This window comes from Misgurnus anguillicaudatus, chromosome 5 (genome assembly GCF_027580225.2).
Source record: "Misgurnus anguillicaudatus chromosome 5, ASM2758022v2, whole genome shotgun sequence".
Classification (NCBI taxonomy): Eukaryota; Metazoa; Chordata; class Actinopteri; order Cypriniformes; family Cobitidae; genus Misgurnus; species Misgurnus anguillicaudatus.
Genome location: NC_073341.2, coordinates 34,910,008 through 34,924,303, shown reverse-complemented (window position 1 = coordinate 34,924,303; position 14,296 = coordinate 34,910,008). Strand labels below are relative to the sequence as shown.

The following is a 14,296-nucleotide window of genomic DNA, read 5'->3' as shown; positions in this document are numbered from 1 at the left end:
GTAGAAAGTTTTTTTTTTTAGGGATTGGAAATAACAAAATGAATTAAATTGCTTACAGCACCTTTAACATCATAAGCTTATTTGATGTCTTATGAAATGTACGCGTAGCAGATATTTTAGTACTAAAGAGATTTAATAAAAGCACCTTAATTACATTTATGCAGTTGGCAAATACTTTCTCTTCCAGTAAAAGAGACCATATAATTCACGTTTTACACTTTATCAGTATGTAGATTTCAAGTATTTCTTTTCACAAATACTTTTATTCATTAAAAGACAAACTGTATGATTTCTGAATTACGTCAGTGTCGCTCCCCAAAGTACTTTGTTTACACATACCCTCATTGTATCCCATCATTACAGTTGTTGTGTGGGACAGTAAGTGCTTTATTTTGGAGGACCAGAGACAAAGAGCATCAGTCTGTAAATGTTCAACTCAGTGGTACTTTCTTTGAGAATGTGAATGCTTCCTGTATTGTTTTCCCAATAGTTGTCAAGGAGGCATTTTGTCTGTTAGTCACTAGCTACATTAGTGTCCATGTTATTGTTTAATAGCTTTTTTTAACAATGTCTTGCTCTGTTTTATGCTTATTAATGCTTGCAATGTATTATGTGGAGGCCTGAGCAAATTTGAATAGATTAATTTGTTAATGGACAAACGCTTTGCTGCTGTCTAGCCAGGATGATGAAAATGTGCATTAAGTAACAAATTATTGGCCTTATTTGAGGATAGTTAGACCAGATTAAAAAAATATCTAGGTTATTGGAGGTGTTCGAAAACCATCCTTTTAAACATAAGTGTTTGTACTGGGTGGATCATGTTCATGATAAGGACTTTAGGGGCTTTACTAGAGTATTATGCCAAACTTACCGTGAAGACAGGAGTAGAGGTTGAACGATAGTGGATTTTACCACTACCATGTAAGAAAAACTATTTCATTGCTAAAACAACGTTATTTTGTGTATTTTGTATAATACAATGTGTTTGCGTAGTTTATGGTTAAAACACATTATTTTCCACATAGCGTTAGGGCTGGGCCGGTTTGGATTTTTTTTTTTACCGTGGTCGGTAATCAACAAATTCAAGCGGTTTATTGGCAAGACAACAAGTTAAATAACATGCATGATTTATTTATGCATTTATTTGTTTATCTACATCACCAATCCCAGGTTAGTTACTCACAACACACAATGGTGGCGACCCTGACTGTAGTAGATTGTTGTTGTCTCTGGATGTGAGGGACATCAACTCTACATCACCATAAAAATTTCAATTGGATGTTGTGTGTTTAGATGTTGGACATTGGAATAGATTAGATTAAGGAATGTTTCCACTATATTTCATCAGTCTCATCTTGGTCTTTCTATAGGTGGTTAATTCAATCATAAATGAGGATGTAATTATTCTCTCAGTTTAACGTTTTGCCCAAATTGTGTTTTGCTGTAAGGAAGAGAAATCGATTGCTGACAGCCTAGTTTTAGTAGTGGACTCGTAACATAAACGGCATATTATATTCCCACCCTTTTGTTGCAGACTATAAATTTATATGAATACTAATACTGGCTGCACATGTTAGTGAACCGTTTTTGCAACTATTTTTAAACCATTGCCACTAGCATGTGCAGTATTAGCATATACGTCTAGTCTGGGCTGTCAGGCTATTATGCCAAAGCTTTAAAAATGGTTGCAAAGTTCCCTCAGCAGTGCGCAATGTTGAAATATTAAAGTGAACATCTTTGTCCTGCCGACCGCTGCAGTCTCTTGGGAACTGCGAGCGTGTGTGTGTGTGTGTGGATGAACATGTATAGTGTATACCCCATGATATTGACCCGTGGGTGCGTGAGTAAGCAAGTGTGTTTGAAAGTGAATGTAGGACAGTTGTGTATTAGGATTACATAAGAAGAGGAGCACACAGAACCACAGAGAGAGAATGAGAAAGAGAGGGAGCGCAGACATGAAAACGGTGCTGTGCCGAAAGTGGGCACGCGCCGTGCAGTCGTTCAGGACTCGGCGTGGCTTCGTGAGTCTTATTTATAGTCTCTCTCTCTCTTCCTCTCTCTCTCTCCGGGTTCCTAATCTTCTCCGTCTCAGAGCTTAATTAGATTGGAGGTCGGGTGGCCATGGGGAGAGATGAATGTGAACTGGCTTCCCTTTGGTTGCTGCATGCGCCTGCGGAGAGCCCAGAGATGGAGGCAGCGCGGACCGGCTCGATTCGAGGTGCGGGGGGAGACCGAGGAGCTGAGGAACAGCTTCATCATCCTCTTCTCACCCAGGCGTGCGTCATGCCTGCTCAGACTGCTGGTGGGGATGGAAAATAGATGCTCCCAGGGCTTGATCCTCCGGGGATAAACCTTTCCCTGAGCCGCCGCCTTAGAGAGAAGATTGTCTTTTCCTCTGCTCTCTAGACCCTGCTGTAGATATTTGTGTGGAGTTGGTTTGTGTCATGATAGTGGGCGTGTTTGGTGCTTGTGTGTGAAGTTTTGTTGTGAGTAACGTTACGTGTCGTGCTGCGTTTTGCCTGTTAGCGAAGTTGTGAGGTTTGGATTTGTGGCTTGCTTGTGCTTGGGAAAGTTCTGGTGTTTGCCTTCACCTGACATTGTCGCTTTTCTCGTCATTCATACATTACAAACTTCACGAAGTAATATTAATGTTTTATGATGTGCAGCGTGAGACAGCTGATAGATTGTTTGTCCAAAACAAATTATTCACTTTGTGCATGCATGTGTGCTATGTTTTGGGAGGTAATGCAGGTGCAGGTGTGTGTGGAGTTCAGTGGTTCCTGTCGCATAGCGTAGCTTTAGCTGGCAGCCGCCGCACTGCCTCTTATCCATCTGCTGTACTGTTGTTTAAACAGTCTGTCTGTCTGCCGTTTCTGCTGTGGTTGTTACAGTAATAGGCAGAGGCGAGCAGCTGTTTATGTTTCTCTATCCCTCAGGTGTGATGTAATTTTAGTGTGACTGGCAAAATGGCGTGTTTTGAGTTGGGGTGTGTAGCAGAGGTGGGCAGTACATCAAATATTCGCAATCAATATGATAAATAGATTTCCTGCTGATGTAAAATTATGCAACATTATGAACATAACATTTCACTGTTGTGCCTTTTAAAAATATTTGTAAGCACCTTTTATTTGGACTTAAGATTCTGTTATAAGCTTGTTTCGTCTTTCCTTCTATTGCAACTTTATCAAAAAATGAAAACTCATGTTGTTTTACGTCTGTATAGTTTCTTTATTTTGTTGAACATAAAAGAAGCTATTTTGAAAAATGATGTTAAGTACACAGTTGGAGGTAATTGGAGGTTTTTTATCGTACTATGAAAGTTATGTGCACTACTGAACATATTTAAGTACCACTATGTATTAAAGGGTTATTTCCACCCCAAAATGAAAATAATGTAATTAATGACTCACCCTCATGTCGTTCCAAACTCGTAAGACCTCCGTTCATCTTTGGAAGCACAGTTTGGGATGTTTTGTATTTGGTCCGAGAGCTTGTTGATCCTTCATTGAGGATCTATGTGCGGTGTGCTGTCCATGTCCAGAAAGGTAATAAAAACTTCATCAAAGTAGTCCATGTGACATCAGTGGGTCAGTTAGAATGTGTTGAAGCATCGAAAATACATTTTGATCCAAAAATAACAAAAATTGCGACTTTGTTCAGCGTTATCTTCTCTTCCGTTTCTGTTGTGAACCGCGTGCGCGGGACTGGAGTCGCGTGGCTGCGGTGATGCGGCTGACGTGTTATCCTCAGACATGTTTGCGCAGTTTTTTTTTCTTCAAACTTATAGAATGCGTCTCCCTTAGACTGTAAACAAAGCTAAAAACGCTGCAAAAAAAAGCTGGGGCGCACCAGATAGCACATCAGCCGCGTCACTGCGGTCGCGTGGCTTTGGTCTCGCGCATGCGCTTCACGGCAGAACCGGGAGAGAGGGCAATGCTGAATAAACTCTGAATTTTTTATATTTTTGGACCAAAATGTGTTTTCGATGCTTCGGCGCATTCTGGCCGGCCCATTGGTGTCACGTGGACTACTTGTGTGATGTTTTTATTACCTTTCTATGGACAGTTGACCGTGCATGGATTTTCAATGGAGGGTTAGAGAGCTCTCTGACTAAATCTAAAACATTTTAAAGGAAAACACCACTGTTTTTCAATATTTTACTATGTTCTTACCATAGCTTAGACAAATGAATACATACCTATCTTTCTTCTATGCGTGCACTTTTAATCTTTGTACAGTATTTCTTCAATGTGTTAGCATTTAGCCTAGCCCCATTCATTCCTATTAAGTGAAGTGAAGTGCAACATCACTTTATACTGTGTACACAGTACACTATATATTCGTATCTCGTTCCCAGTTTTAGATAACTTGGCTTAACTTTGCTTCGTGCTAATTTTCCACTTGAGTTGAAATTTTTGAACTTGCAGGTATGATGCATTTGAGGCAAATAGCGCACGTCCTGTATTCTATATTCACATACGTGCCAGTCTCTCTAATTTATCCTTATTGAAACACAAGCACTGTCATGCGTTTGTAAAAATTTGTTTGTCATGTTTCTGTTTTGGTGGAGTTTGACAGAGCGCTACACATCAACGCTACGCTACACAGAGCAACCGGATTGTTACATCAAAATACCGCGAAAGTGATTTATAAGCACTGTTTTCGACTCGTTCTGCCTATACCTTGATGTCATAATCACCGATTGGTCTGTGCAGGGCTGCATAAATATAGTCGATAACACTTGTTAGCGCTGTGCCTAGAATTTATAAAAATTATCTGAAACTGATCTGATAATTTTACCTTACCAACAGATATCTTTTTTTATAGTTGATTTTGAATAAATATTGGGCAGGTATCAGTTTTAGCAGGATTTTGTGTTTTAGCATAATATGGTGATATGTGGTTTATTGTTAAGAAGATTCTTGCATCATTGACCATTTGAAGAGCTCAGATGCAAAACCCTCTAAGTGCATCTGACATGTTTTCTTGTAAAGTACTATTTTTTTATCAGACTCTTAATAGATTTTGTCAACAAACCAGTATATACAAATGGCCTGAGGCTGGGATTAAGTAGATTTGAAGTGAAAGTATTCAGGGCTCGCAAAATCGCTTGCCAGACGTCCCAGGCCTATTGTGGCTTGCTGTCGGGCTATCTTGACTTATAGAAAGGAAAAATATATTTAAATGCTTATGCACACAGATTTGGATGGGTAATAATGGTGTATGTTATTCAGGAATCGGGTATTTAATCGGGTTAAGCCGCGAACTGTACATGAAGTAAGCAGTACTGATTATTAGTCATTGATGATCTGGATCTGTTGCACAAAATTTCCTCCAACGTTGTCCTGCCAATCATTTATTTATATTATGATATTTCAGTTCAGTTAGACGCAAATATTTTTTATTGATGATTGTAATTTGATTATTTTATATGTGTTATTTGCATTTTTATAGATGATTTGTCACAATATTCTACCTTAAAAATTACTGTCTTTTTTATTTGCGCTACTTGCATTTTTTTGGGCTACCAAAAACTGAAGAGTGCCTGCCCGAAGGGCTACCAGGGATTTTGAAATTTTGCAAGCCCTGGTATTTAATGAACGTATAATACGTTCCGAGATGATTTGGTTATTATCATTGTCTCATTTGTGACGAGGTGGCGTTTAGTGGCTTTTGCATCTGAGCTCCTCATTTGTTTTGGTTCATGTGTTTGTCTTTGTGAATGGCTGTATAAGTTTTGCATGTTTATGCCATGTCATATGTTTAACCTGCTGAAAATGGTCGTGTGGGCAGGCTGTTCAGACGTGTTAACATGACTGCAGGTCAGGGTCACATGCTTTCCCAGGCCTGCTCTCCAGGATTGTGTGGTGTAGATGGCTTCACGCTGATGGGGCTGTTGATAGGAAACAGTGACAGCTTACAGCTTATTGGTTCCTAACAAGCTTCTTACAAGATAAATTTTTTTGTGTCTAAGATGAGCTGGAGAGAGAAATATTGACCTTGTTGTGACCTTGTTTACTGAGGAAGACTAGATCAAGTAAATTTTTTAGGCACTTGGTTCCTAGTATAATTGGGATCGGAGTACATTCAAACCTGCATTACCTGCATGAGCACTAAGGCTTTAGATATGTGATGCATATGAACACTGACTACAGTGCTGGCTGTATTTTTTATGGAGTGTTTTTACATATTTCAATAGGGATGGTATTAAAAACAGTATTTTTTTTGGACTGGTAAGAAATTATGTCAAAACCAGACTATCGATAACTTCAGGACAAACAATACTGTTAATGATTCTTGCACTTTTTTTCTCCATATACTTTGGTGTATATATGTCGAATTAGAAGTTGTTGCTCATCATTTTGGGTCTCAATAATTTCGTCATGTGACCAACGTTTGTTTGACATGTGTGATATCCAAAATTCCTCTCCGCTAAAGCTAAGCTAGGCACGCTGAACTAACCTCTAACCACGGCAAAATTGTTTAACATTCATTTCTAATTTGTGTCACCACTTTTAGCAACTCTTTTACTAGATTTAGCAACTTTTTGTTCAGAAGAGGCACATGATAAAACCTAGGATCTTTTTGGAAAAACCTTAGCTTTCATTAAATGTGAAATGTCGCCAGTACTGCCCCGTGAGGCAAGGGCACAAGGTCTCGCTTTCCCAGCGAAGGAATGTTTGTAATTAAACTGATTATAAGCTGATGATGACAGAATTTGCATTTTTGGGTGAACTATTCCATAAACTCTTTCCCCGCAAGCGTTAAAAAAAAGTTTTTTTATCATTTTCACAAAAGTTTAATTGCCTTCCAGAAAATGTTTTTCTTTAAATATATAAACATACAATATATCAAATGAAAGAACAGACACTCTGCTTTCAAACTAAAAAAAGTTTCATCCTATCTTTTTGTTCTCTTTTTATCTTTCAAATATGGTTAGATTTCTTAAAAATTACAAAGTTTTAATCAAAAAGTGGAGATAATTCAATTTTTGTGAAGGACTTTTGATAAGAGTTCAGATTCAGAGCAATGATCAAAATAACACAGAGTTTGCCCTAATTGAATTCTTCTGGGATGTAAAAGTTGGGTAAGAGTGCCACCTGTTGGATAATAGCAGAAATACAGATTGCCGTAAAAACTTGTCATTGGCAGGGAAGCGTTTTCTCTTAATTGATGAGTAGGGGTGCACCGATAAATGCCGATATACACTAATAATACGTGGCCGATAACTATTCTGAATCGCACAGCTGATATTATTCACAACTATTTCATGTACTACGGTTTTTGATCAGTAAGTCCTTAGCGATCTGAAATCACTGTTATTTATAGTCGTTTATAACATACATTTGAAAAAGCAACACTCGTCAAACATAATCATTATACATATTTTTTATTATCATGAAAATACATGAAAAGGTTTAAAGAACAGCAATATAAATATATCCTAAAGCCATTACCTGGAGCTGCGTGTCAAAGCGCCCTCTGGCTTTTGGATGTAGCGGCATTTCACCGTAATTCATTGTGCACCCCATTGATAAGTTAACTAGTCAATGGCAGGGAATAGAGTTAAAGGTGCAGTGTGTAATTTTAGAAGGATCTCTTGACAGAAATGCAAAATAATATACAAAACTATATTATCAGGGGTGTATAAAGACCTTTTTATAATGAACCGTTATGTGTTTATTGCCTTAAAATTAGACGTTTTATCTACATACACCGAGGGTCCCCTTACATGGAAGCCGCCATTTTGTGCAGCCATGTTTCTACAGAAGCCCTTAAAAGACAAACTTTTTTACTAAGTTATCTCCAACGATGACATGTTTGTCAAAAAGCAAGAGGTGAGCAGTGGACTGAGCCGTTGGTTGCAATTCATAACCTCACCACTAGATGCCGCTAATATTTACACACTGCACCTTTAATATCACTGACATCAAACCTGACACAGAGGAAAACTAACTAAGTTTTAAAATGAAAAAAATGGGAGTGAATGGTTACAGGACTAAACGGGCTGTGTTTAAAAAAGCTCTTATGTTTATTAACTTGAAGAGGGCAAACCAGATTAAGGACAGTTGATGGTTTATTATTTTAACAGTGGGTAAACCTCAAGGGACTTTGTGTCTCTTGGCATGACATTTAATTCAGTAATTAAGCAGCTGTGTAGTTTTCTATTAACTAAGTTTCCATAGTGTTACAGAACAAGGAAGTGATTTGTTGAAGAATTCTGCAGCATCTTTCTCTCTCTTTCTCTGCACTGCCCTTTAAAAAATATCTTCACTACCCACCCACAGTAACAAAACAGTGCAGGGGGACATGCAGAGAGCTGTCTTTGCCTATCAGCATCAGGCCCTTTATTTAGTTTATCTCTGTGGATTAGTATTATTTGCTGCATAGCGCACTACATGTATCTGAGTGGCCAAACCAAAGCACATGTCCACACTAATTGTATGCTCATGTAGTAGACTGAGGGCAGATGTATGCAGGCACAATCCTCCATTAGATTTGTATACCAGACAACAACGATAGAGATGGGAAAGTATGTGTAAGTGAATGTTTTTGTAAGGAGAAAGCTTAAAGAAATAGTAAATCAAACAAATGTATATATCTGTACCTTTTATCATTGGAAATGTAGTTTCCTATTAGAGTTGTGATGTCATTTGTGACCCATGCTGTGATTGGACTGTTGTGTCTTTTAAAAAAACAATGTTGCAATTGAAACAAAGTGATGAAAAAAGAAACCTTTATTAAAAAGCAATCATAGTGATATTATTAAGTCCAACCAAATATTTTATTTCAGGAAACAATGTATGTAGAGAAGATTAGATCACGGTCAAATATGTGTTTGGTTAACCTTGTGTCCGGATTGCACTTCAGTAGAGGTTGGGTTGTACTATAACTGATCTCTGTCATTCCAGTTAATCATCAATATTGATGTGTGCGTCTGTGTTTTTTGAAACAAACACACCCTCGAGCAATGTTTGAGTTTGTCTGGGTAGTTTACGGTATGTGTCTAAGATAGTAAGGGAAATATAGACTTCAGTATTATTAAAGACAGCACGATAATTTGAAGAGTAATCCCTCATACGTTTTAACCTTTATGATCAAAGAATAAATAAAAACATCTTAAAAACATTTGAGGTACAGAAATTGACCTGTTTATTAAACACTATCTCCTCCTGGCATATATGGCAGAGCAACGTTTATTTCAATTCAGCCCACATTTCATTGGCCCGGTGTTGGGTAATACCAAATAACTGGGTGTTAAGGTATTTGTGAACGATACTGGGCTTGCTTGGGGGTGCTTTCATTTATTATTTAGTATTTAATGTTCATTTTCATCATTTCATTTAAAGGAATATTTTAGGTTATTCACAATTTGTATATGTGACCCTGGACCACAAAACCATCATAAGGATGATAACAGTTGAATAAAAAAGCTTTACAATATTTGGCTGAGATACAACTATTTGAAAATCTGGTATGTGAGGGTGCAAAAAAATCTAAATATGGAGAAAATCACCTTTTAAAGTTGTCCAAATTAAGTACTTAGCAACTGCATCCACTCACAAAAATAAAGTTTTTATATATTTACGGTAGAAAATGTACAAAATATCTTAATAGAACATGATCTTTACATATAATATCCTTATATTTATGGCATAAAAGAAAAATTTATAATTTTGACCCATACAATGTATTGTTGGCTATTGCTACAAATATACCCATGTGACTTCAGACTGGTTTTGTCGTCCAGGATCACATATATATGGAATTTGTGGCAGGCTGTCAACAAGAACTTAAAAAAAAATGTAAGCCCGACATTCAGTCTATAAAAATAAGCAAAAAATCATGTCTTGGAAAATGTGGCAAAAATGGGGCCTGGTGTATGGAAGCAGAAACATAAAGGTATTCATGTTACTTTAAAAGAGGGGCTTCTGATTATATGTTCACACAAATAAGTTTAACAGATGCTGTTGACAGATCCTAATTTGCATTTGACCCACACTCTAAAAATTGCTGGGTTGTTTTTAACCCAGGGCTGGGTCACTATTGGACAGAACACACTGCCGGGTTAAAAATGACCCAACTGCTGGGTTATTTTAACCCAACTGCTGGGTTGTTTCAAGATGGTTGATTGACAATAACCCAGCAATTGGGTTAAAACAACCCAGCAGTTGGGTCATTTTTAACCCAGCAGTGTGTTCTGTCCAATAGTGACCCAGCCCTGGGTCAAAAACAACCCAGCAATTTTTAGAGTGCAGAATATTCCTCTAACCCAATGTGTCTCTAAGTAGCATTCAGTTCGGGACACTTCAGTTAGATGCAGTTTGGATACTGGTCACATCTTGTTGCAAACACAAACCCACACCCTCCTGACATTAGTGATGCTTGACAGATGATTAATGGTCTTTTCTTTCTCTTCTGCAGGGCCCAGGAATGGAGGAGACGATTTGGGAGCAGTACACTGTGACTCTACAAAGGGTATGAAACTCTTACATCATAATTAACTCACCTCTACCTTGCACCCTAACTAATAGAAATGGACATTTTTCAGGTATATAATATTTGAATATTTGAGCTCAAAAACTAATATTTGTGTATATAAATTATATTATTTAATTCTATTATTTAATTATATAAAAACGTTAATTAAAACATACGTTTTTAAAATTTTATGTATTTTTTTTTATTTTGTCACGAGTTTACAGAAGGCTTATAATTAGGAAATGTCCACAAATTAAGATTATATTCTGTATATATATGTATTTTTAAGTTGAAAACATTTTTAAAAAAATTTATTTTCAACAGAAAAATTGAGTTAAAACCCCACGCGCACGGTTGCATGTAACTTAAGACAAACAGATGATTAGGCAGCCAATGTCACAGTATGCCCAGAGCTTGCATCTACGCCACAACTTGTTCAAAAGAGAAACAGGAAGTGATTGTTGCGGTTTTCGGTATTCTGATTGGCTTACGTGGGCTTGAGCTTCTCTTTACACCGCCACCTAGAGGTTTGGCATGCTCTGTACGGCATATATACATGGGTACTTTTCTGAAAACTGACATGTGTGCTAGGCTTGGGCGGTATCCAAATTTTGATACCATCAAACCGCCTCCCTATTTTACCCCGGTATACGGTATTACCGTGAATAATTATAAAATTATGACGTAAGGCTCAGACAGCGTCACCATAATGTTGGCTTGTGGCTAAACCCTTCAGAAACTGAATACCAAACACTAATACTGAAAAAATAGCAAAATAACATGCACAACAATATTAACAACTTTTATTAGCAACAACCAGCAGTTTATAAAAAAGTTAAATACAAAGGTCAAACAGAATTAACCAGTTGCTGGTTAAAAAGTGATCTCTTAATTAGGCTATTATAGACAGTGGACTACACGCTAATACAGTTAGCCATCTCATTCCAATTTCCAGGATCTTTTTGTGTGAAGTGAACAAATCCCTCACACTCAATTTTTCCTAACTCGCCTGTTTGTACTTATAAACCAATAAAAATATTTGGCGCAAGGTCAGGGCATTTGGGTTCTGGCGCGAGGTCACGGCGTTTGGTTTTGTGCCCTCACATTGCATCAAGCTAAAATTTTATCAAAGCAAGACTTGAAGAAAATTGCTCAACATTTAAACCTATTTTCTGCATATTCCACCATATTTTAATGAAATAAAGAATGTCCTCCTTCTGTTAACTTATATTTCTGCATATTCCAGCATATAAAATAAAAATATTTATTTGTAAAATCCAGCAATAAAATAATTAAAACGAAAGTCTTTCCTGGTTGTATTCCAAATTATTAACATTTGCGTCTTTTAACAGTAAAGTGCAGATTAAGTTTTGTTTTTATAAATCATTAGACATTTTTACCACTTAATTCGGTTTTGTTTTGTAGAAAGCCTTTCTTTAAAGTGAATTTCGTTTTGTATAAATTGTGTCCTAATTTTAATAAATGTTTCAAAAACCAATTGCATGTATTTAATAAATAAAAAGCAAATATAGAGAATATAATAACCGTGACATGGAGGCGCCGGCACGGCGCGTTCGCTTGCTTTGCATTGTCAACTAGAACGCACGGATCTCACCATAAATAATGAAACTCATACATTAGCATTAAATATCTTTGATGCATTCTTTCTAAAGCAGACAAGGGCTTTCTTGCGGCTCGCATAAGCAGAGCATTGCATCGTCCATGTTTCACTTAATAGAAGTTGACACTTGTCTTTTTGAAAAATAAAAAAGTAATTATAATTATACAAAAGAGTTGTTCTAGTCGTTATTAGAAGGCACAGAGTGAGTTAGACCTGCCTTGGCGGTGCGTCTTTTATGCATTCTGAAGGTGCCTGTTTTATCCATCGTGTTGCAGTCTATTAGGCAACATTCCGCATAAGATGGGCTTAGATTTGGAAATAGATTACATCTACATTTCAGTGCTAACTGATAAGGTGATGATGATCATCATCTTTCTTTATTATTTTTAACACTACGCAGGCACGGATTGGCCATAGGGAGAACCGGGAGGATTCCCGGTGGGCCGGTCTGTTTTTTTTGGCCACGAGGGCCGGTGTTGTCATGCCACCGGGATGACGCGTATTTGCGGGTGAGAGATGTCCCCGCCGCTTTATGCACAAGTTGATTGTGTCCCGAGTCCCGACCACTTATTGGAAGAATTCTTGCATTAGGGTTCATTGACATCTAAAACGCATGGGAAACGCAGGACGTGCCGCTGTCTTCTGGTTTTCAAAGCGCTTACTTGGACACGAGTTTTGTTTCAGACGCATATTGAGTGCGCTTGCCGGCCGCGCGTCTATTTAAAATAAACTTGAGCCCGTCTTTTGAGTGCGCTTGCCGGCCGCGCGTCTATATTTTAAATAAACCTGAGCCCGTCTTTTGAGTGCGCTCGCCGGTGTTGTGTCGAACTCAGTTCCCCCTATGTTTCCCTTTAGTGTAGTGCTTTTATAGCGTTTTCATCACGTTACATTTAGAAAGATTAAAGATTTGAATTGGTTATACTAAAAAGGCATAATATCATGTATTTTATAATTGAATTTATTAAATATTTCATGCATTTGACAGTTTTCTATTAGGGTATTTCTTTTAAAATATAGCCTGTCTTTTTCTTTTTTTTTCCTTTACTGGTTGTTTTAAAAATGTAATGTTTGCATACATAATTAAATAAATATTATACATATAATATGATTCATACTGTAAAAATAATTGACTTACCATTAAGAACAATACAGATACATTACAGAAATGCACACATATACGTCTCAGTAGCCATTAAAACTTTAAATATATAAATAATAAAACCTATAACGTGATAAAAACGCCATAAAAACACTACACTGAAGGGAAAAATAGGGGGAACAGACTTCGACAAAACACCGCGCGTCTATTATATTTTAAATAAACTTGAGCGCGTCTTTTGAGTGCGCTTGCCGGCCGCGCGTCTATTATATTTTAAATAACTTGAGCGCGTCTTTTGAGTGCGCTTGCCGGCCGCGCGTCTATTATATTTTAAATAAACTTGAGCGAGTCTTTTGAGTGCGCTTGCCGGACGCGCGTCTATTATATTTTAAATAACTTGAGCGCGTCTTTTGGGTGCGCTTGCCGGCCGCGCGTCTATTATATTTTAAATAAACTTGAGCGGGTCTTAATACAAACGGGCTGGCCTCTTAAAGGAAAAGAATTTACAAAACGTATTTTTTATCCAAGTCAGATGAATTCTCTATGAATAGTCTATGAATTATTGCAAGAGGAACAAACATCTATTTGATGCAAAACTCATTAGTTTATTTGAAAAAAGTAGTTTTAAAAGTATATCCATGATGTTTTCTTTTTTTTACCACAATGTAGGCCTACGTTATTTAGCAATAGACATGATCTAAGTACTAAAATACTTTTTTTCCATTTGTTTCCAATGCATACTTGATAAATCTTGCTTGTGTATTGTATATCAGGGGTTTCCAAACGTTATCAACCCAACAGTTAATCTCAAGACTCACCATTTTTAAGAAATAGAAATATAGAGGAAAACACAAACCCATTTGTTTCCTTTAGTTTTTGAATAAGTTTACTTTAGTAATATTATGGTCTTATGGTAGGGTATAATTGTTTACTGCATTTGCACGGAATATGAAATTATATATTTGAAAAATACAGTGAATTGCAAGGCTGCAGAGAACAGTGCACTACTGCAGACTTATACTAGTACTGAGGGTTTAAAGATATTATTTTAATAGTCAGTCGTGAACTAAAGTGGGCCGGTCTAAGGCATGAAA

General features: G+C 37.2%; 1 protein-coding gene across 7 annotated transcripts in view; it reads left to right on the top strand.

Annotated features, from left to right (window-relative positions):
• Window positions 1–14,296, top strand: part of tjp2b (tight junction protein 2b (zona occludens 2)) — an 81,253-nt gene that overhangs the window by 28,547 nt on the left and 38,410 nt on the right. For 3 of the 7 annotated variants that reach the window (XM_073868079.1, XM_073868080.1, XM_073868081.1), the window contains exon 2: window positions 10,426–10,479. In XM_073868079.1, coding sequence (XP_073724180.1) covers window positions 10,426–10,479 — 54 coding nt within the window. Of the gene's footprint in view, window positions 1–1,940; window positions 2,022–2,056; window positions 2,303–10,425; window positions 10,480–14,296 lie in introns of those variants that run through there. The other 4 variants (XM_073868078.1, XM_073868077.1, XM_073868082.1 and 1 more) reach the window with 4 other exon arrangements.